Here is a 22265-nt window from a genome sequence, read left to right on the forward strand (position 1 = left end):
GTCAGCCACACGGCTCAGAAGAAAAGGGAGAAATAAAGAAAGGAAAAACAAATTAAAAAAAGAAATAAAATAAAATAAAAAATTATTAAAATAAAAAAATAAAAAAGTAATAAAAAAAAAGAATAGAGCAACCAAACCAATAAACAAATCCACCAATGATAACAAGCGCTAATAACTATACTAAGGTAAACATAAAACTAGAAACAAATTAAACCCAGAAAGCAAACCCCAAGTCTACAGTTGCTCCCAAAGTCCACCGCCTCAGTTTTGGGATGATTCGTTGTCTATTCAGGTATTTCACAGATGCAGGATACATGAAGTTGATTGTGGAGACTTAATCTGCTGCTCCTGAGGCTGCAGGGAGAAATTTCCCTTTCTCTTCTTTGTTCGCACAGCTTCGGGGGTTCAGCTTTGGATTTGGCCCTGCCTCTGCATGTAGATTGCCCTCTGGTGTCTGTTCTTCTCCCAGACAGGAAGGGGTTAAAGGAGCAGGTGATTAAGGGGCTCTGGCTAACTCATGCTGGGGGGAGGGAGCAGTACAGTAGTTATAATTGGAATGCCCGGTTAGCCTGAGGCAGCAGAGGCTGGCGTGACGTTGCAACAGCCTGAGGCACGCCGTTTGTTCTCCCTGGGAAGTTGTCCCTGGATCACGGGACCCTGGCCGTGGCGGGCTGCACAGGCTCCCGGGATGGGAGGCGTGGATGGTGACCTGTGCTCACACACAGGCTTCTTGGTGGCTGCAGCAGCAGCCTTAGCGTTTCATGCTGGTCTCTGGTGTCCGTGCTTATAGTCACAGCTTGCGCCCGTCTCTGAAACTTGTTTAGGTGGTGCTCTGTCTTCTGTGGGCACACAGGGAAGGAATCCCCTCTCCGAAAAAACGGTTTCTTGCCTCTTAGGCAGCTCCAGACTTTTCCCAGACTCCCTCCCGGCTAGCTGTGGCGCAGTAGCCCCCTTCAGGCTTTGTTCATGCAGCCAACCCCAGTCGTCTCCCTGGGATCCAATCTCCGAAGCCCGAGCCTCAGCTCCCAGCCCCTGCCCGCCCCGGCGGGTGAGCAGACAAGCCTCTCGGGCTGGTGAGTGCTGGTCGGCACCGATCCTCTGTGCAGGAATCTCTCCGCTTTGCCCTCCGCACCCCTGTTGCTGCGCTCTCCTCCGTGGCTCTGAAGCTTCCCCCCGCCCACCCCCCCCCCGTCCCCCACCCCTGGCCCTGCCAGTGAAGGGGCTTCTAGTGTGTGGAAACTTTTCCTCCTTCACAGCTCCCTCCCCAAGGTGCAGGTCCTGTCCCTATTCTTTTGTCTGTGTTTTTTCTTTTTTCTTTTGCCCTACCCAGGTACGTGGGGAGTTTCTTGCCTTTTGGGAGGTCTGAGGTCTCTGCCAGTGTTCAGTAGGTGTTCTGTAGGAGTTGTTCCACATGTAGATGTACTTCTGATGTATTTGTGGGGAGGAAGGTGATGTCCACATCTTACTCCTCTGCCATCTTGAAGGTCCTCTCTAAAATTTTAATTTATTCCACAGGTGATTGTTTGATGTCTGTTTAAGATATTTTGATCTTCTCCTATATTTAATTTGACTTGATTAAGGTTATCTTCCATAAATAATTTGTTTTTACGTTAGTATAGGAATCAAAGTGATGTCAAATAAGCGTTATTTAGGGTCAGCTAAATAAACAGTAACCTGGCCTAGCGTGTTGGCCAGAGTGGGAGTTTCGTGAGTATAGTATGTGTTTAGAGTGTTAAGGCATGAAGAGTCCTTACTTCTAATTGATTTTTATCCCTAAAATAATTCTTATGCATTACATTCTACTTTTTAATTGTCCATGTTTCCCAGGATTCCAACCTCAATTCCCTTCTCTTGTTAATCTCTACTTTCTCCCTGATTAATCTTCTTCATCTTCAGCAACACCTTGCGGCCAGTGATTCCCTGACTTTACATCTCTTAGTTCTTTTCTTCTTAGATTCACATATGTAGTCAATTCATTCTTTCAGCAAATATTTACTGAGTGCCTACTTTGGGCCAGCCACTGTTTCTAGGGCTGGTGACAGCCCACTGAGAAAAACGAACCAACAACAATTAAAAAAAAAACAAAAAAAACCCCAACAAATTTCCTGCTCTCACGGAACTTAAGTTCTATTATTTCCTGTTTTCTAGAGACATTTCAAGCTCAATATGTCCAAAAGGAATGCATTTCTGCCCTCTTCCTCTAAATGACATTTTTCTTTCTGTTGTTTAAGCTAATGATGTTCCAATATTTCTAGTTTCCCAGATTAGAAACATTGAGAGTCAGCCTTTGTTGCTGTTACTCGCTCGTTATGCCTGCCCCCAACACACGTCTAGTGGTCATTGATCATTTTAATTCTCTCTAATGAGTGTATCTGTGTCAACTCTTTTTGTTTTTTCTTGCCACTGCATTAATCTTGGCTCACATTATTTCCTGACTGGGCTGTTTTAACAGCCTAACATCTGGCTATACCATTATTAGTTCTTTTTTTTTTTTTTAAGAATTAAAAAAAATATATATATATATATATTTTTTTTCGTCTGTGCCGGGTTTTAGTTGCAGCATGCGGACTTCTTAGTTGTGGCATGTGGGATCTAGTTCCCCAGCCAGGGACTGAACCTGGGCCCCCTGCACTGGGAGTTCGGAGTCTTACCCACTGGACCACCAGGGACGTCCCATTAGTTCTTTGTATTTTTGGTGAATTATTTAGCCTATTGCCAGAATTGTTTCTCTGGAAAAGAAATTTTAGTAACACCCCTCTTCCCTGCCACCCCTGCCCCATGTATCTAAAATGCACTGCTATCTCCTTGCAGGGCGGAGTCCCAGGGAGCTGTGCTTGGGACAGTGCTTTCCTCTCTTCTGTCTAGTGTGGTAGCCCTGTAGTATAGAACCATTGTCATTAAGTTCTCTGGTTTCATTGCCTTAGCAGATGTCCTTGCGTTAGTAAGAGATGCCATTCCCTCTCCTGGCTGTCCCTCATATTCTCCTAAGTTGCATGTCTTTCAGGACAATTCACCTGTCACATCTCCAATTTTTTTCTGACTCATTCTGACAGCATTGGATTCCTTTGTACTCTCCCAGAATTTAGCCCATCTTGTTGCAGTGTCATTACTTACTGTTTTCTACTAAATTGAGAGCTCAGAAGCTAGGTTCCTCTCTTTAATATGCTTCAGTGATAGAGGCAGATAGTACAGATTTGGGGGGCTTAAAGCTTATAGAATTTAGGATGGCTTTCTTAAAGCAGAATTATGAATACAAAATTAGATGTGAAAGTGCATATTTATTTGTATGAGAATGGAAGTGTCCCATGCAAGTATCTTCATGCTAACTCTGTCTGTGCCTTATGCCTAGGGAAATGGAAGCGCTTACTTAAAACTTGCTAACATAGTGCTGTGTATATATAATATTTTTTGCTGTTCATTTTCTTAAAATTAGGGATAAGAAACAGTATCAGCCATTCTGATGCTGATACTGTTGTTAAAATAATACCTAATGCTTCTATATCACTTCCCATTTTCTAAGCACTTTCACATACTTTTATTTCATGGGACTCTGACAGCCGAGTCACAAAGACAGTAACTCAGATGTACTGAGCTTTACTGTGTTTGCTAGTTTGCGGGTGAGAGAAGATAGAGCTCGAGATTTTCCTTTGAGATCAGATTTCACTTTGGCAGGGGAAATGATTCCCTTCTTCTGGGCATCTGTGACCTTAGTAGCCCCTGCCGCCTCTTGGCCTTGTGAGTGCTAAGGAATTTTCTCAGGGTTTTCTAAATCGCTTTGCTGCCCTCCAGCTTTCTGTCTGTTCTCCCTTTCAGCTTCCTCACCTCATTATTTCTTTCCTCCCATTTGTTTATCTGTGTCCTGCCAGAAACCAAACCTGTTCCCTCTCCCTCTGTCTTCTCTGGTTGATAACTTAATACTTTTAAGTGTCAGTTCTTTGACTAAGCTGAATTTTGGATTACAGTTTCTTTGGGTTCATTTCTACTTCCTTGAAGTATTTTAGAGGGGGATCCTCAATAGTACAAAAAGTACGGATAGTTTTCAGCAATGGGAAAGCTATCCTAAAGCCATGTGCTTTGTTTACTGTATAGGTAAGACATGGTTCAGTTTGCAAGTCCCAGTTCAGAAATGATCAATTTTCACTCATGTTAAGGAGTTACATAGCAAATTGGAAACAGCAGACACTAGAAGACAAAAATAATAAATAGCAGCAGCTTTTATATGCCTGTTACTTCCAGGCACTTTGCATATGTTATTGTTAACATCACTTTACAGCAGCAGCTCTGAGAAGTTAAGTGACTTGCCCAGGATCTCACAGCTAGTAAAATGGTAGAGTGTTCTTTCAAGAGAGCTTTATAAAACAGCTTGGGAACTCTGAAAGCTCTGCCTGAGGCTACTTCATCTGAAGGTAAATAGCTATTTTCTTTCCTGTGGTAGTAGTATTAGAGCACAGAGCTATGATTTGGTAGAAAGGACTTGGCTTTGATGAATGGGATTGGCTTTTAATGTTAGCACTCTTACTTACAAGCTTCGTGAATGTAGGAGAAAACACTTTCATCTTTCTGAGCCTCAGGTTTCTTACTTGAAAATGGGTGTATGTTTGTGAAGCACATATACTCTGTTTCAGAAGATGGATATATGAAAGCCATTTCATAAGTGGTTTCATTTCAGACAGTAAAAATAATGCTGGTTCATTGTCTAAAAAACTCACTTATGGACTATTTTATTCTCTGGAAGAGTTATTATTATAGTAGATGTAATAGCAACCAATTCTTATATGCAGTTTTATTATTAGTTGTCATTGAATAGCATGTTTTAAAAGTCTTAAATGACAAATTATTGCTTTAGTTTGTGGATTACAACCAAGCCTACATTTTAGATACTCTAGTGGTGAACATATATTTGGAAACCTTTGGTTCTTGAAGGGAGTATTTGGTGGTGAATTTGTATCTGAGGAATAAAGTTGCTTTTTTCCTTTAAATCAGCAAAATGACATGGAAAATTAAACATTTTATTGTTGAGGGAATTAAGTTAGCATAGACACCCATTCTGATGGAGTAAGATTTTTAAGTTTATTATTTTCTCCCTTCTTTTCTGCCCCCAAATCCTCTTGTAGCTAAATTAAGATTATTTTTGGCTGAAATTTTCAGATAATTGTTGATGTTTTATTAGCTAGACTTTTCAGTACCCTCACATAGTAATGGATATAGAAATACAATTCTTTAATAAAAGATCTGAGTTATGTGACATTGGGGAAGTTAGTAGTCTCTTTGACCTTCTACTTCCATATCTGTAAAATGTGTTAGCAAGTTGTTTTGGAAAGAGTAAAAACTCACAAAATTTTCTGATGTCTTCAAATAAGATATTTGAAATTATTAAGAGTTAGTAATTGCAAAAAATGCTTTGATTTCTTCTGCCAGCTAAACTTAAGGGTTCTAAATTTTTTCATGAAAATTATTACAAAGAATGGACTCAGAGAAAGAGAGCATGATCTTTCACAAGCTCTTCTCGTATATGCCTGGTTCTCCTCTGTGCAAAGAGTTGGAACTAAACCAACAGGGAATGCAGACCTCTAGTCACCACAGGCATAGTCCAGGAGAGGAAAACAGCCACGTTAAATATCACTACAGTATGTTGTTTTCTTCCCAGAGGATTTCCTATTAGAAATTTGAGGCTGCCCTTTTCTGAGTAAAGTTTGTAAACTTTATCTTTGTTCCCATCCAAGTTCAGCAAAGGGAAATCAGGAAAGCCACAAACTGAATTTAGGAGGCACTGATTGATGGGGAAAGATAAAAATATCTAATTATGTATAGTACTTAGAGCTCAAAGATAGCTAAGTAGGTAGGCCATGTGATAGATGATGCTTCATCATTTTTGTAGAAAAGATTCCAGAACAGGAGAAGCAATTTGGAAATGGTGAAAGTAGAGTTATTTTAAAAGTTATGGGGAAAAGCCCTAGAAATGACCTTTGGTAAAGAGCATGGATTAATTGGGTGGGGAGGTAAGTTGAAGCAGCCTGGTTGTAATATTCTTGTCACCTCCCATCTCTGAGTTCCACAGTTTTATCTGTATTGGAAAGGTTGTCTCTCTGCACTGTTCTTTAGGGCTTTACCCTAAGGAATCATTGAGTCACAACTGACAAAGCCACGTATTGTTTTGTTCTGCACCAGTATCGTCATTGAGATCTCACAAACTCATCATCCTTGAGAGGGCAGCCAGGAATGACAGAGATCTGTTACCTCCTCCTGCAGTTGATCAGTCCTAACACAGAGCAGCTGCAGGCCATGTTTCAGGGTCCCATGGGGACGCTTTGAGTATTCACGCTTTTTCTAAACACCGAGGACACTGTTGGCCCGATCCACTGGAGAATTGCCTCATTCCAGGCAGGCAAAAAGGCAGGAGGCAGAGGCATGAAGTAATTTCTCTGGAGAACTGGTTGCCAACTGTAGGAATAACACCTGAGAATTCTGTGGCCCAGAGTTAATCCTCCTGCCCATTTTTGGTTTCCCCCAAGACAATTATGTGGCTGGAGTGAGTGCTTTATGTGCGCCAGGCTGCCTCTGGAGTCTGATGTCTGCCCCATGTTGCTCGCCTGCAGGGCAGCCATTGGAGGAATCCCCCTGCCTGTTTCTGTCCAACAAACGTGCGCAGCCTGTTGCATCTGGGCTCGTAGCACTGAAAATGTGGTAGCAAACAGGGGCAAACTGCCCAACAATGTAAATGCCTCTGAGTTTGGCTAGGGAGAGAACAGAGAGGCTAAATCTTCATTCTCAGAAGCATCTGAATCTTTTTTCTGAGTCACCGTATTTGGTGTGAGTTGATTTGGGGAGAGGGTCCCTGTCCTGTAGGAATGTACTAAGAGAGAACATTACGGATGGAAAATATGTAAAAATGGGTGCCCAGAGAGAAGGTATTGGAATCTCTAGTTCTCTAGGAGAGAGAGAGAGAGACGGAGAGGGCGCGAGCGAGAGAGAGAAAATGTGTGTGTGTGTGTTTGGTTGTTCTTTTAAAAAAATATGGATGATGGTGGAGGAGGAAGGAAATAAATATAATACAATGGAATATAAATGGAATTGGTTTGTCTAGTATATTAAAAAAAAAAAAGCTCAGCCTTTCAAATAGTCAGTTGAGTAATATATAGCAGCCTGGCACACCACTGGTTTGTTATAGAACCAAACCTCAGCAAACTTGAGCTTGTATGTGACCTACATGTTTTTTGAGGCTCCTTTCAACCATAAAATTGACTTCATCTTTAGGTGTGAGCAGTTAATAAGGGAATTTGACTCAAAAGCATCACAAAATATAAGTGTATAATTCTGGAAGTGGATATTAATCTGGTGAAATGTCCTTTTAAAGTTAGTATCTTTGTGCTTTTAGGGAATCTGCAGTTAAGGATAGAACATGTTATACTATTTGAAAGGACAGTTAGCCCTTCTCCTCAATCCAACAATCTTAAAAATAAAAGGAAGTAGCTTTCAAAACCAAAATATAGCCAATGACCATGTTTGTTAGTATAAACACATTGTCGTGTAAGTGTATCTAGAAGTAATAAAATATCCTAATATCTAAATTATATATATTTTCCTTTTCAATAGGTTTTTTTCCTCCCTATTAGGAAATTCCTAGGAAAAGGAATAAGTTGATATTATTTTCACCAAAATTTGTATAGAGTATGTGGATTCTTAGTCAAAGTAATGATTGTAATTTATGTATGTCCACATAATTGTGGATTAATATGCCACTTGCCCATATTATAATATTAGCTTAGATATATTATATGACTGTTCATAATATTGAATCATCATTTGCATATGCATGAAAGATAAGTTTTCTTTCAACCGAAGCAGATTTATATTTATGTACTCTCTTGGGTTCACCCATCAATTTCCAAAGGTGGGGATTTTGGTTTGCACTGTGTATATGTTCAAAACTAGAACAGCAGTAGTCATTCATCACTTCTTGCCTGCTGCTAGCTCTGTCACATGGAATTGGCTAATCCCGGGCCATAAGATCTGCTTCTAAGGCTGTTATCTAAAAGGGCTTGGTAAAACTAGAAGCAGAGTAGCCATGAGAAAATCAGAATAAGCTTTGTTTTTAATGGTAAAAATTAAAATTCCTTATACGATACTAATTTTTGGAAAAGTCTTTTCATAATATTTCCTTTCATTTTGTTGGAGTATAAGTAATCTAGCCTGAAGAAATTATCTTTCTGGTAGCATTTACCAATGGTACAAAATTTTTTCCAAGTAATTTAGTAGTTTGAAGTGAAATCTTTTTTTGTTGAGGAAAGATGCTAGGGAGAATTTGAGAAATTGTGAATAAAGAAGGAAATAACCAGCTCTAGTCCTATCCTCCAAAATTAGGTATTAACATTTTCATATGTTTACTGACACTCTCTTATTTTTCTAATTGTTATTATGAAAAACTTAAAATGTACATTTTGCACTGTGTATATTACAGTGACTCCTCATGTATCCATCATTCAGTTTTAACAGCCACGGGTTCATGGCCAGTCTTATTTCTTCTGTCCTCTTTCATTTTTTGGAAGCAAATCCCAGACATTTCACCATTTTATCCATAAATATTTCAACCCAATTACTTTTTACATATATAAGTTTAAACATTCTAAAAGTATAGTTTCCTTAAAAATATAGAGAAAGCTAAAGTCCCCTTTTGACTTCTCTCTGATCTAAAGCTACTACTTCCATCTGTCCACCTCTAAAAGTAATCATAACTGTAATTTTAGAATGACTTTTTAATTCATTGTTGAAATGATGAAAGCACATATATACCTATTTATATGTAGCATATATTATTATTTTATATTCTGTAAAAATTATAGATTAAGCGACATCAAACTGTATTCTGCAACTTTCATTTTCATCTTTTTAAAAAAAATTATTTATTTATTTATTTTTGGCTGTGTTGGGTCTTCGTTTCTGTGCGAGGGCTTTCTCTAGTTGCGGCAAGCGGGGGCCACTCTTCATCGCGGTGCGCGGGCCTCTCACTATCGCGGCCTCTCTTGTTGCGGAGCACAGACTCCAGACGCGCAGGCTCAGTAATTGTGGCTCATGGGCCCAGTTGCTCCGTGGCATGTGGGATCTTCCCGGACCAGGGCTCGAACCCGTGTCCCCTGCATTGGCAGGCAGACTCTCAACCACTGCGCCACCACAGAAGCCCCATTTTCATTTTTGATATATGGATTGTGAGTCTGTTCTTTAGTAAGTGAGTCTAACCCATTTATATTTGTTGGGAATATGGATATCTGAATTTATTTCAGTCCTCTTGTTTTGTGTTTTTTGTTTACTATGCTTTTATCTTTTTTCTTTTCTTCTCTGTTCCCAGCCTCTTTTAGATTGCTTAGTATTCTTTGTTCCATCTTTTTTCTCCTGGTTTATAAATTATAGTTTCCATTTCTGTTTTTTTAAGTGTTACTTTCAATTTTTAACATGCATATTTGGCTTATTTTTCTAGTGGAGTTTGAAGTGAAAGTATTTCTATTCTTCTTTGACTGGAATATTTTAGCCAGAAATATTTGCATTATTTGTAAATGTTTTCTACAGTTACTATGGTTTCATTTATAGAATGAAACCTTGTCAGTCGGATCTCACATTCCTTTTTCAACAATGGATTTATGATTTGTTTGATTGAAACCTGATGGCTTTTCTCAGGCTCTGATCAAAACTGAATATAGTATTTTATTCACCCACCATAGTAGCAGTTCCTTATGCTTTGTTTTTCTGATGTAACTATCTCCCCTGTAAAATCTTAATTATCTCAGTGGTCCTATTAAAGTTATCTTTGCTTGTAAGCTCCTTCAAATCTTTATTAGAAGTAGAGAATCCACATGAATTAGTTAAAGGAGGAAGGGTACTTCTTAAGCAGGATATTGGTTTGTTTGGGATGTGATAGTATGATGCTATACCAAAGCAGCCTGTAATAGTTAGGTGTGTTTGAATGGAACAAACAGAGACTCATACTAATTACCTCTGGCAAAATGGAGTGCACTGTAAGAATGGATGTCAGTGACTCTGCATCTTAGGGGCCAATTACTGTTTCCCTCTCACTGGCTGTGTTGGGTCTCCCAAGGAATACCTGCCTCTCTCCTAATGTCAGCTGTGTTCTTCTGTCTTTATCCATGTCTCTATTTGTTTTAGTCTCTCTTAACTCAAGCTTGCATGTGCCCCATCTTAGCCTCTTCATTCTTTACTCATGCTCCTTGTATCTTTTCCACTCTAGCTCCACCACTAATTGGTTTATTCTCTCTGGTTCCCAAGAGAGAGACTGTACCCCAATTCTGCCTTTTAGATCAGCACTTAGATTGTCTTCCCTTGGGTGAGGGGCCCACCCCTTGTTCCCCTGGTTATGGTTGAAGGAAAGGGGCATATCATAGTGTGTAATGGCATATTCCTTGGAGCAGGGGCTGTGGGAAGATTCAAATCTGTATTAGTTAGTTCAGGCTGCTGTAAATAATGCCATAGACTGGGTGGCTTAACAGAAATTTATTTCCCCACTGTTCTGAAGGCTGGAAGTCCAACCTCAAGGTCTGGCAGGGTTTGGTTTCTGGTGAGAGCTCTCTTCCTGGTTTGTGGATGGTCACCTTCTCACTGTGTCCTTCCAAAGAAAAAACATGGCTTTTCTTTGGTGCTTGCATGTGGTGAGGGGGAAGGAGGGTAAGAGTGGGGGAAGGAGGGAGAGAGGAGATAGATATCTTTCTCTTCTTATAAGGCCATCAGTCCTCTTGGTTTAGGACCCCACTCTTATGATCCCATTTAACCTTAATTACTTCCTAAAAGTGCTATCTCCAAATACAATCGCATTGAGGGTTTCAGCTTCAGCATATGAATTTTGGAGGCATACAGTTCAGTCCATCGCAGTGTTATGAGGTACTGTATAACCCAGCCTTTTAAACTCTTGATCACTATAGTGCTTTATTTCTAGAACAGTCATACCACTGACCTGCTATTTTTTTTTTTTTAATATCCTCTATTCAGTGGTTAGTATTACCATCTGATCAATAACTCAAGCAGGAAAGCTGGGATTCATCCTAGACTCATCTGCCTTACCTCCACTTTACCAGGTCCTGTCGCTTACAGCTCTTAATTCCTCAAATCTGTCTCCCATTTTCATTTATTTTTCACTTTCATCTCTATTTTTGAAAATGCCTCTTACCTGACCTTCTTGTTTCCAGTCTTTTTTCCCCCTTTTATAGGTGTTCCACACTATCACCAGAGTTATCTTTCTAAAACAAAGTTTGATTGTGTCACTCACTGTACCGAAACAAACTTCAGTATTACATATCTAAACTCTCCAAGAATGGCGTGCAGGGCCCTCACTGATTTAGCCTGTACCCACATCTCTAGCCTCATCACCTCTGTCTTTCCTTCTCCTTCAGGCCTGGTCCAGGCATAAGTAACTACTTGCAATGCTCAGAAAGGTGCTAGGTACACTTGCCTCTACGTGGGGAGCTCTTCTATCTCCCGTTCTGCCCTAACTCCCACCTGTTCTTTAGAATTCTATGCAGGAGTCTCTGCCTCCGGGAAGCTTTCCCTTTCTCTTCAGTTTGGGTTTGATGGCATCCCTCTCTTGTCTTCTTATATTTTAAGTGTCTGTTTACTTATTTTTTCTTCCATTCATTTGGCCCGTGAGTTCCCAGACTGTGTCCTCATTCCTCTAATTCTCTCACCTAACAACATGTTCATCATGTAGGAGCCCTGTGAGTTGCTGAATCAATAAACAACAGAATTTGAGTTCTTTTCTAACCCTGTGGCCCCCTCAGCATATTCATTTTGGACAGGTAATTTATCTTTCCATTTTATAAAGGAAGGACAAGACCATCAATCAGTATTTGCCTTATGCTGTAAAAGCAAGGTTCCTTGAAACTTGATTTTCTTCGATTTGGGGGAGCAAAAAAGAATTAATAAATTCTACTGAAGGAATTCGGAGAGATTCATAAATGTCAACTTGAAAGCAAGGTTTTGTTCACAAATGCTTTTTTGATCAAGCCTGTAAAAATGAGGGAGAAGTTCTAAAGAACAGATGCTAAGAAGAGCTGACTGTTTTCTGTTGGATGATTGCATGACGTTGTGGGTAGTGGGATGTTTCTGTGCTCCTGTAACAGTAGTTCAGTAACGTTACCCTAGAATATGAATTATGACTGCAAGTGTAAGTTTTGCTGTCATGGCCAATTGACTTTATGACAAACTACCTGCAGATGACTACAGCCTTGTACTTGTCTGCTAACTTCAGGTAGTGCTGAGGCAGCTAAGAATGAGACAAATGCTAAATTTAAATGCATTAACAGACGCTAAGTGACTTTGACAAGCCACAAACCATTGCAGCAAGCTCTCTTAATGGTGTACTCCTTTTACAGTCAGAATTGTTTAAGATAACTGGAAAATTGTATGCATTTGGGGCAGTTTCTCTTAGTAGAGTTATTTTTAGCGTAAGACATATTTTCACTTGTTAGTTGCCATATAATCTGTGTTGGGCAGAATGATTTGTTTTATGTTTCAGGCACTGATTCTCTACTACACAAAAGCTGTGCCTACATATAGCAGTACAACTTGTTGAAAAGTAAAATGATTTGTTAATTAATCAGTTTCTGTTTCTAAAAGAAACGAAAGAAGCTGTCTTATTTTTGTCCTCGACTGAAACTAGTGTTATCAACCAGTTGTTGGAGAATCATATGGTCACAGCTAAAATGGTTAGAGATTTATAAAGGATTTGGCAACTCTGTCATTATATTAAAGTTCTGCAAGAAGCATAAAGTCCTTAAATTAAAAATGATTTTAAAAATTTGCTTTTTTTGTAAGACAATATGTACATAAGTAGGCTTGCCCGATAAAATAATGGATGCCTGGCTAAATTTGAATTTCAGATAATCAACAATTTAGTGTTTAGTATGACTGTATCCTAAGTATTCCATGAGATAGACTTACACTAAAAATTTATTCATTTATCTGAATTTCAGATTAAATTAGGTATCCTGTATTTTTAATTTGCTAAATCTGGCCACCTTATATTGACACAAAATTTTTCAAACTCAGAAGAAGTGCAGGTCAGAATAAGTTTCTCCTAATGTCCTCCAGCTCTCTACATCCCACCATTAGTGCCTTTGGAAAGCTTGTAGGAATAGTCTATGCTTTCATAAACATGCACATATTAATTTGACTTATACAAATGTTTTCCCTCCTCTTCTTTTTTACAAATGCTAACAGTGTTATACATTGCCCTGCACATTCTTTTTTCCTATAACAATATGGAAAATAAGGGATAGTGTGATTGAGTAAGTGGGGGCTTTGAATCAAACAGAGTTGGATTCAAATCTAAGATTTCTGGCTTACTAGCTCTGTGACTCTGAGTAAGACCTCAGCCTCTTCCTTTCCTCTGTTGTCTTATCTGGAAAATGGAGAGAATAATGTGCCAGGCAGTGGAGGATATTGTGGAGAGCAAGATGGTTGGGGCCCCAGCTCCCATGATGTAATGTATGGAAACAGCACTTGCCTAGCACTGTAGTGCTTCATAGGCACTGAATTCATTGATGCATTATTGGTATGTCCTGTAGTTCTGAGTGCTATGGCTACTGAAATAGACAGGCTCATTTATAGCTAAATAGTGATATGGCTATAAGCAGAGTATATAAACAGTAGCTAGAGGGGCTACTGTATAGAAGCTAGTATTTTCTATACTATTTGAATATTCTTATTCTCATTGTGTTGAGGGATTTAGTACTTTGACATATAATAGCCATATTTTTAAAGGTACTTTGAATATTAATACAAAGAGGCTTATTTTTTCTTGGGGATTTTTCTTAAAATCTTGAATTTCAGAAGTGATTTGTTTAAACATATATGGTCATTATATAAATGGGGAATATTACTGATCTTTCTTTGATGTACCTACCCATAGTGTCTAAAATCCTTAACTCTGACTTCTTCATACCTTTGTGTGGATTGTGGGCTATGTTAAATTGTCTGAACCAGTCCCTTTCAGACTTCATTCACTTCGGGCCCCCATTTCTTTTTTTAGCTTCTCCTGTGTAGAGCAAGGTCTACACAATGTTGAACTTGGATAGAGGAAAGAGAATGGTAAGGTGAGTCTTCTTCTTATCAAGGGGCAGTATATCGTAGAAGCTAAATTAATTGACTCTGGAACCAAACTGCCTGGGTTCAAATCTTAGCTTCATCACTTACCAGTGGGGCAAGTTACTGAACGTTTCTGTTCCTCGGTTTCCACATTTGTACAGTGAGTAGATTGTGTAAGGATTAAAGGACTTAATTTGGTAACATGCTTTGAACAGTGCCCGGATCTGAATGTAATAGGTGCTGTGTGGTTGCCGTTATGCCGTTATTACCACTGCTTCTGCCCCAGCATTCGTGTCCATCTCTTTGTTCTTGTACCCACATCTTACTTCGCCTCTTTACTGCCCCTCTGATTCATCACTGCTGGCATGAATTGCCCAGAAAAACCCAGAGAACTTGGCATTCTTCTGAAATGTATTGAGCCTTCTTTATGTCTTATCCAATGGCCATGACCCACTGTTATCCTCCAGGTACCGTTCTATTTTCATACAATGTTGAGATGGGTAAAGAGGGAAGGGTGTTGGTGGGGCGGTGAAAGGGTGAGGAAGAGAATTCATGTCTGCAGTTTGATGGGAGTGGGTGCCGTCTCTCTAATCTCAAAAATTCTGTGATTACAAATGAGTTTTACACTTAAAAACTGAATACTTGCCATTGGAGTGAGTATAAGGCATAGAAAGGAACATTTTTTTCGACTTCTTGTCTCTGTCCTGCTGAAATCAGAATAGTTATCTGTTTATTTGAGGGACATCAGAGCAGAGAAGACAAACTGTGAAACTAATTTTTTAATACTGAAATCCAGAGGAATGGAGCTCTCACCTGGAAACTAATGTCAATGACTTGCAGCTGAATTGAGCTTTTTTAAAAAAAAAAAAAACCTTTAATGGTGAGGGTTTCTCTGGAAAAAAAAAAGTAATTCCGCTTCCACAGACCTGACTTGTAGGTGAACTTTTGGACGCCAGTGTTTTTCTCAATTGGGAACTGCTTACTCTGTGCTTTCTCTGCAGAATCCTCATAAATCAGTGGGCCTCTAAATCCATAGGCCTATCCCCCTCCCTCGCCAAGTCATGAATACTGTTTATCTTTCTGAGTTAGTTTTTCATAGGGGAAAGAGGAGAAAACTAAATTTTATTGTGTATACCAAGCACCCATGCATATAATTTTACCCTTTCAAAACTTTATGAATACCAATCACTTGTAATTAGAGATTTCCAAGTTCAGAAGAGATAGATGGGTGAGTTAACAAGGGTGTATAGCTAGTAAATGGTCAAGCTGAAATTTTAACTCAGGTCATCAGACTCCCTTGTCCATGCCCTTTCACTGCCGTCATGCTTCCTCTTGGGCGGTTGCATTAAATACACCTTTGTAGACCTGGGCTTCCTTCTGTTGGGGTATCTTTCCTTTTATTTTTTTGTCAGAAGTTAATAATTTTTTGAGAGGGGACCTAATAATATTCTATTTTATGAAGGACTATTATATTCTCCTTGTAAATAAGAATACAAAATATAACTATTTTAAAGATCTCCCTATATTTTGCCCCATGAAACTATGCAAGGCCTGGCATTGGAATGCTAATCTATTCAATACATGGGCTCAGCATTAATTCTAAATATATATTTTAGAATTAGGAGTTTTGCACTGAGCTGGAAATTGGTATATATATATTTTTAATCTCATTTATCATTACATACCCAAAGAGTAAGTGTGTTTTCTGGGAAACTAAGGTTCAGATGATAGGCCCCTTGCTCAAGGCCGCACCACTCTTGAGGTTTCAATCCAGGTTAGTGCCCTCTTTTCTTGACACCAGGGCACTTTCTAAAACAAGTGCCACTAGTTGAGCTGTTTGACTATTTGAAATGGAGTTATTTTAAATCGTTATATTCTAAACTGGGTTAAGGAAAGTCAATAAGTAATGTTCTCAGTGATTACACAGAGCTGACTGCAGGCATTGATGGTCTGTGCATCTGCTTGTGTACGTCACATTCTTCCTTTTTTCCCAAATGCATTCTCTCTTAAAGAGATTACAGGGGGCAACTTGTCCCTTCTCAGAGAAATCCACTGTCTCATCTTCCAGATGAAAAGTGAGGATGTCTGGTTGTGGATTCCTTTTCTGCATTGAAGAAAGGACCCACTGACTTCCTAATGACTCAGGGTTTTCCGCAAGGTAAAGGATAGATGTAACTTGGAATCAGTTGGGCAAAACTGCTGGACAGCAAAGGTTAAAGATGGGTTAGTGGTGTGGATATTGTCAGCGGAGATCTGTATCTGGTACTTTAAATAGCCTAGATGAGTATTATCAGAGAAAGATGAAATCTGTGTGGGTTGAAGGAGTTGAGAAGATTTTTTTGAGTGGGAATAAGAGAGATTATTGACAGGAGGGTATTTTGAAAACTCTAAAAATCTTTTCAACGTTGTGCTCTCTTTTATTCAGTTTTTCGTCTGTGATTTAATGTGTTATCTTGCATTGATTCACTTACCGCCCGAGTGTCACAATTCATTTCTTAATTGGTGTGTCTGAATCATCTTCCCAGTTAAGACTGAGCATTCAAAGGCAGGATCATATATTCTATTTTTTACATTTTATTTATTTTTTGCCTATGAAATTTCTCATGTGGAGCCAAGTAAATGCCTTCCTCTGTGGGTAAGGATCTGTAAGTGAATCCAGGGTTATAGTGGTCTGTGTTGAGAAGCTCTTAAGGAAATATTTTGGATACTTATCTTATTTAAAACAGATTTTATGCCTTTTACCTTATTATACAACTATTATCTGCAAATATAATTTTGAATAAATCCTAAAATGATTACTTTTTTTGCCTATAAAGAAAACTATCTTAAGTTACCTCAACAAGATTTTAATGGTCGAAGGAATCATAGTAGTATCAAGTGCTTTTTAGAGTATTTGGTTTTAGAATATAATTTTAAAGTTGTAAAACATAACCATTCCATTTTCTTTTCTCCTTAGAGTTCCTTGTAGTTGCTGTTCATAATCATTGTAGAGAAGGACACTGAACTTGGGAAAAATGTTAGAAACTATAGGTAAGACCTATTTCTTCCTGACCATTTTGATAGTAATTGAAACTCCTTGCATTGGGATCTTTGAAATATGGTGTGTTCTACATATCTGGATTCTGTCTATAGTAACTTAGTTAAAATTTTTTTTTTCCACTAGCATTGTACTAGGGTAATGTGTTTCTATATTTGGATGATTTCATATGAAGTGTTATCAAAAACATCATTTATAAGCAAAAGTTGAGAGCATATGAAATGTTCTACCAATTATGGGTTTTAATAAAACTTAATGTAAACCCAATTCTGATTTATGAAACCAGTTCTGGTTAATGTTTGTTTCTGGATAGCACCAAAAGTTTTAACAATTTTTTTAATACTGGAAGATCATTGCCCGTGTCTTATTTTTAATTTATTCTTGGCAGGTGAAATACTACTGAGCTTTGCTTTTAAGTTGGTAAAAAAAAACAGTAACAAACACTTAGGTTGACAAACTCAAGTGACAATTTAAGGCAATTTAATTTGTACATGAGATAATTTAGGTTGAAATATCCAAATTCTCTAGACTCATGTGTTAATCTTTTTTTCACACTGCTCTTTAGTTTTAGAGACGCTAGTTTATAGAACTAGTTTCAGGTGTATCAGGTATGGTACACCCAGTCCCTCATCGTCCCTCCTCTGGCACTGCAGTCCTCACCTTTTCCAGGGAGCTCTTTGGGTATGATTATTGGAAGGTATCTGGATTTCACTTTGGTGCCTTGATGATCACGGCTGGTGGTCTGACACCTGCAGGTTTTGAGGGAAGGGTGGGGAGAGTGGGTGGCAGGAAAGGAGAAGGAGCTGTTTTTGTGATCATGGGGATCATTACTTTGACTCTTGTTCCTGGTGCTATGCCCGTAGTAAGAATGCATGGATGTACATTTCCTGCATCACCTATTTTATACTAAAGTCACAAATCATAAAGACTACCAGTCCACATAGGAAAGTTCCTCGTAAGAAAGTGGACAGCAAAGGGGAAATACAGAATTATATAAATCATTACCTTATAATCTTCATTCTGTAAGTTATTACTGAGTTGTATACTTTTCAAGAATTGACATGGGAATTAATACTAGATTTGTATTCTGAGATAACCATGGGAAATATGACCCAGAATAAAATTCTCATGCATATCTTTACTATTATTTGCTTTTAAATTCTTCATACAGTTAAGTCCCCTACATATGGACGAGTTCCGTTATGAGAGCAGGTTCGTAAATCCAATTGGTTTGTAAGTCCAACAAAGTTAGCCTAGGTACCCAACTAACACAATCGGCTATATAGTACTGTACTGTAATAGGTTTATAATACGTTTCACACATATAATACGTAAAAAACAAGCAAACACAGAAAATAAAACATTTTTAATCTTACATTATAGTACCTTGAAAAGTACAGTAGTACAGTACAACAGCTGGCATACAAGGGCTGGCATCGAGTGAACAGGCAAGAAGAGTCACTGACTGGAGGAGGGAGAGGAGGTGGGAGATGGTAGAGCTGAAGGATCATCACCAATAGGAGATGGAGGGCAAGCTGCAATTTCACTCACGCCTGACGTCGATGGCACAGGTTCTGGTTCCTTGCTGGAACCAGATGCACGTTCGCATCTTTGAAAGTTCGCAACTTGAAGGTTAATGTGTAGGGGACTTACTAAATGAGTAAATATTGTTTCTTTAAATTTGTGTTTGTGAACTCCTGGTCGACATTGATTCATGTTTTAATTTCCCCATTCGTGCATAATTCTACATTTGGTGCTATCGAAAATGACTCTGGTGATAATTCTCACTCTTTTCGATTACTATGATATGGCAAATATATTTTAATAGAGACACTTGTTACCATCATGAATCTGTTAGGACATATATCTGAGCAGTCTCCATTTTTTTAAAAACTAATGTGGCTTCACTTACAAGTAAGGGAGAGAAAGAGAGCGAGAGTAGGGTTTGGGGAGATATTTTTAACTATTATATGTGGTAGAAACTATCTGGTAGAAGCATGCTTGCAAGATGCTAGGATTATTAAGGATATGCTAATTCAAGATATTTACTTTGGCAAATAAATATCTTACTTTGGGGGTAAGACATTTAAAATACTAAAAAATTGTGTTTTTGAAGGGATATGCATTATTGTGATGTATTTTCAAGTAAATTCACAAATATACAATGCTTTGCCCCTTAATATATGAAATTGTCATATTTTGGACGTTATAACTCATCAGTAACATTATTCACCTCCACTTATTAGTTATACTTCTAATTTTTCTTACATATAAGTTTTTTTAAAGAGTGGAAATGTCAGCATTTACAAGATGACAGAGTGGTTTTCATTAGAGATGAAATAGCTGGTATTGGAACTCAAATATGCTTCATCTGAATTAGTTTCTGTACTTTACAATTAGTTGCATGTAGCGTACACTATAACCAGTTCCCTGCTGTCAAACTTTCTTACTAGAGATTTCAAGGTTTGAAGAATATATTCATAGTGACATGTTTTAGACCCTTCTTTTTTTTCTGAGTCTATTTTGAGCTCTGGAAAGGAATAGCTTTAGGATTTCTATAAGCATGGTTTGATGCCTGTCTTTCGAATCCTGTTACTGTCTAATGCTGCTCTTTGGTTTAGACAAAAATCGGGCCCTGCAGGCGGCAGAGCGCTTGCAGGCCAAGCTGCGGGAGCGCGGGGATGTAGCAAATGAAGACAAACTGAACCTTCTCAAGTCAGTGTTGCAGAGCCCACTCTTCAGCCAGATTCTGAACCTTCAGACTTCTGTACAGCAGCTGAAAGACCAGGTAAGACATGGTGCACTCACAGGAGGCCTTTGTGGTGTTGCGTAGAGCTTGTGAAAGTCTCGTGTTTTTCTGAAAGGCTGATTTTTGTGTGTGTTAATGAATAGTTAATGAAGTCATTTAAGCCAGCGGCCCCCAACCTTTTTGGCACCAGGGACCGGTTTCGTGGAAGATAATTTTTCCACGGACGCGGGGGTTGGTGGGGGGACAGTTCAGGCAGTAATGCGAGCGTGGGGAGCGATGGGGAGCGGCAGATGAAGCTTCGCTCGCTCACCCGCCGCTCACCTCCTGCCGTGCGGCCCGGTTCCTAACGGGCCGTGGGCCGGTACCAGTCCGTGGCCTGGGGATTGAGGACTCCTGATTTAAACCTCCAAATGAGACATTCAGATTAACTGTGGCTTCCCCCCACCCACAGTTATTTTTGTGATGGTTGTTGCAGTGTATTGTAGATGACATGACATTGTGTTGAAGGCTGTGTGGATACGGAAGAATGAGTTCCTACAGGAGAAGGGGATGATGAAAATATGTTTAGGGTGGATGACTGTAGCTTGGTTTCCATCATCACTAGGACTCATGGTTCATGTGATTTTGCTCATTCAGATTCAGACATTCAGTAAACTTACATGATTTCAGATGAGCCTGGATTTGCATGTGTAATCATGTATGTGAGGAAGGGAAATCACCTCTATTTTGACAGTAAAAGGAGTAATTACATTGTCATCAGTTAGAGGAACTGCAATTCTCACTTCTGAAAAGTGTAAGTAGCAATTGCTCCCGTGACAGCATCAGATGGTGATAAACATTAGGACTTCTAAATGTTAACACAGTGTTTTATTTCTGTAAAAATTATGAACATTAAAAAGTCCTAGCATTTATATTAAAATTGAAACATATCACAATGACAGAATGAAAACTGGAGTCAGATGGTCTTTGAACTTACTTAATCACCATTTCTCAGGTTTTTAAAAAATATTTTTTAAATGGTTGCTATCCTCACAAGGTTTGAAGTCAGTCTAATTATGTCTTTAGTCCAAGTTAATTCTCATTCTGATGTTTTTAGCATTAATCTGATGTTTATGGGTGACTTGCTAGCAAATATTCTGCCTTAAAAGTTTAAAATGAAACCTGTAGACTAGTTTCATAATTCAGTGAAAGAACAGCTCCAATTAACAAAAAAACCCAAAATATGCCAAATGCAAAAAGAACAAATAGTAGCAATAGAGAAGGAATTTGTTTAATGTCATATAACTTCTTAATCTAGATATTTTAGTAGCCCCCCAAAATTAAGTAAGTAGATCAAGAAGAATCTCTAAAAATATTTTTCTCAAGTGAATTTCTACCTAATGATTTTAAAAGTTATGGCCATGAATTAAGAAACAGAGATAGTTTCATTGTATGTAGTTGTGTTTGTTTCCTTTGTAAATTATTGAAAAGATTGGTTGTAGGTACTCATTTTCAGAATGGATTGGCACACTTTTGGAGAAACCAATATCATGAATATTAGTGTAATTATGGTGTGGAAAATTATCTGGTCTCTAGAGAGTGTGACGATGTCTCCCCTTAGTGTATTATGTGAAAATATGATTAGAATGAGATGAAAAGTTGAAAGAAAAAGTACTAGTAAGTGTGTTAGGGAATACCATTAGTCCAGTGAGGCAACTGTTGAAATTTCCCTGCTAGCCAGCCTTGTGTAAGGGGAATAGCTTTCATACTTACCATGTCTGCTGAAAGGAGGAGAGAAATGGGCCTACTTGTTGTTGAGCTTGTTTTGTCATTTCTAAATGGAAGTAGAATATGGGCTCTAAAACTGTTTGGGTCCCACGTGATTCAGCTGAAATTTCTTTGGAAATTATTGAGCATGATATTATTGAGCCTCATAGTCTAGGACTATGGACAGTGTCATCTCATTGTATTAAATGTTAGAAGCTAGTATACAGTTGACCCTTGAACACCATGGGTTAGAACTGCACATAGATGTACTTTCTTTTCCTTATGACGTTTCTTAATAGCATTTTCTTTTCTCTAGTTTACTTTATTGTAAGAATGCAGTATATAATACATAGAACATACAAAATATGTGTTAAGTGACTGTTTATGTTATGGGTAAGACTTCCGGTTAACAGTATGCTCCTAGTAGTTAAGTTTTGGGGGATTCAGAGTTATACGTGGATTTTCGACTGTGTGTGGGGTGGTGCCGTGCCCCTACCCTCTGTGTTGTTCAAGGGTCAACTGTATTTCAAGGCTACGTAAGCTGTGATGTTTGTGAATTCTGTAGGCGTGTCTTACATGACTTTGGACTTTTTGGCTCATTGGTCACCCCTTCAAATACTGAAAGGGACCAAGGAAACCATGTGTTCT

At 38.6% G+C, this 22265-nt stretch overlaps 1 protein-coding gene across 17 annotated transcripts in view; it reads left to right on the forward strand.

Moving 5' to 3' along the window:
- MPDZ (multiple PDZ domain crumbs cell polarity complex component) overlaps positions 1 to 22265 on the forward strand; it is a 362584-nt gene that overhangs the window by 206374 nt on the left and 133945 nt on the right. For 16 of the 17 annotated variants that reach the window (XM_059924722.1, XM_059924725.1, XM_059924723.1 and 13 more), the window contains 2 exons: positions 17042 to 17115; positions 19744 to 19910. In XM_059924722.1, the coding sequence (XP_059780705.1) occupies positions 17100 to 17115; positions 19744 to 19910 (183 nt within the window). In that variant the 5' untranslated portion in view covers positions 17042 to 17099. Of the gene's footprint in view, positions 1 to 14073; positions 14094 to 17041; positions 17116 to 19743; positions 19911 to 22265 lie in introns of those variants that run through there. The other variant, XM_059924724.1, reaches the window with a different exon arrangement.

Source organism: Balaenoptera ricei, chromosome 6, assembly GCF_028023285.1.
Source record: "Balaenoptera ricei isolate mBalRic1 chromosome 6, mBalRic1.hap2, whole genome shotgun sequence".
NCBI lineage: Eukaryota > Metazoa > Chordata > Mammalia > Artiodactyla > Balaenopteridae > Balaenoptera > Balaenoptera ricei.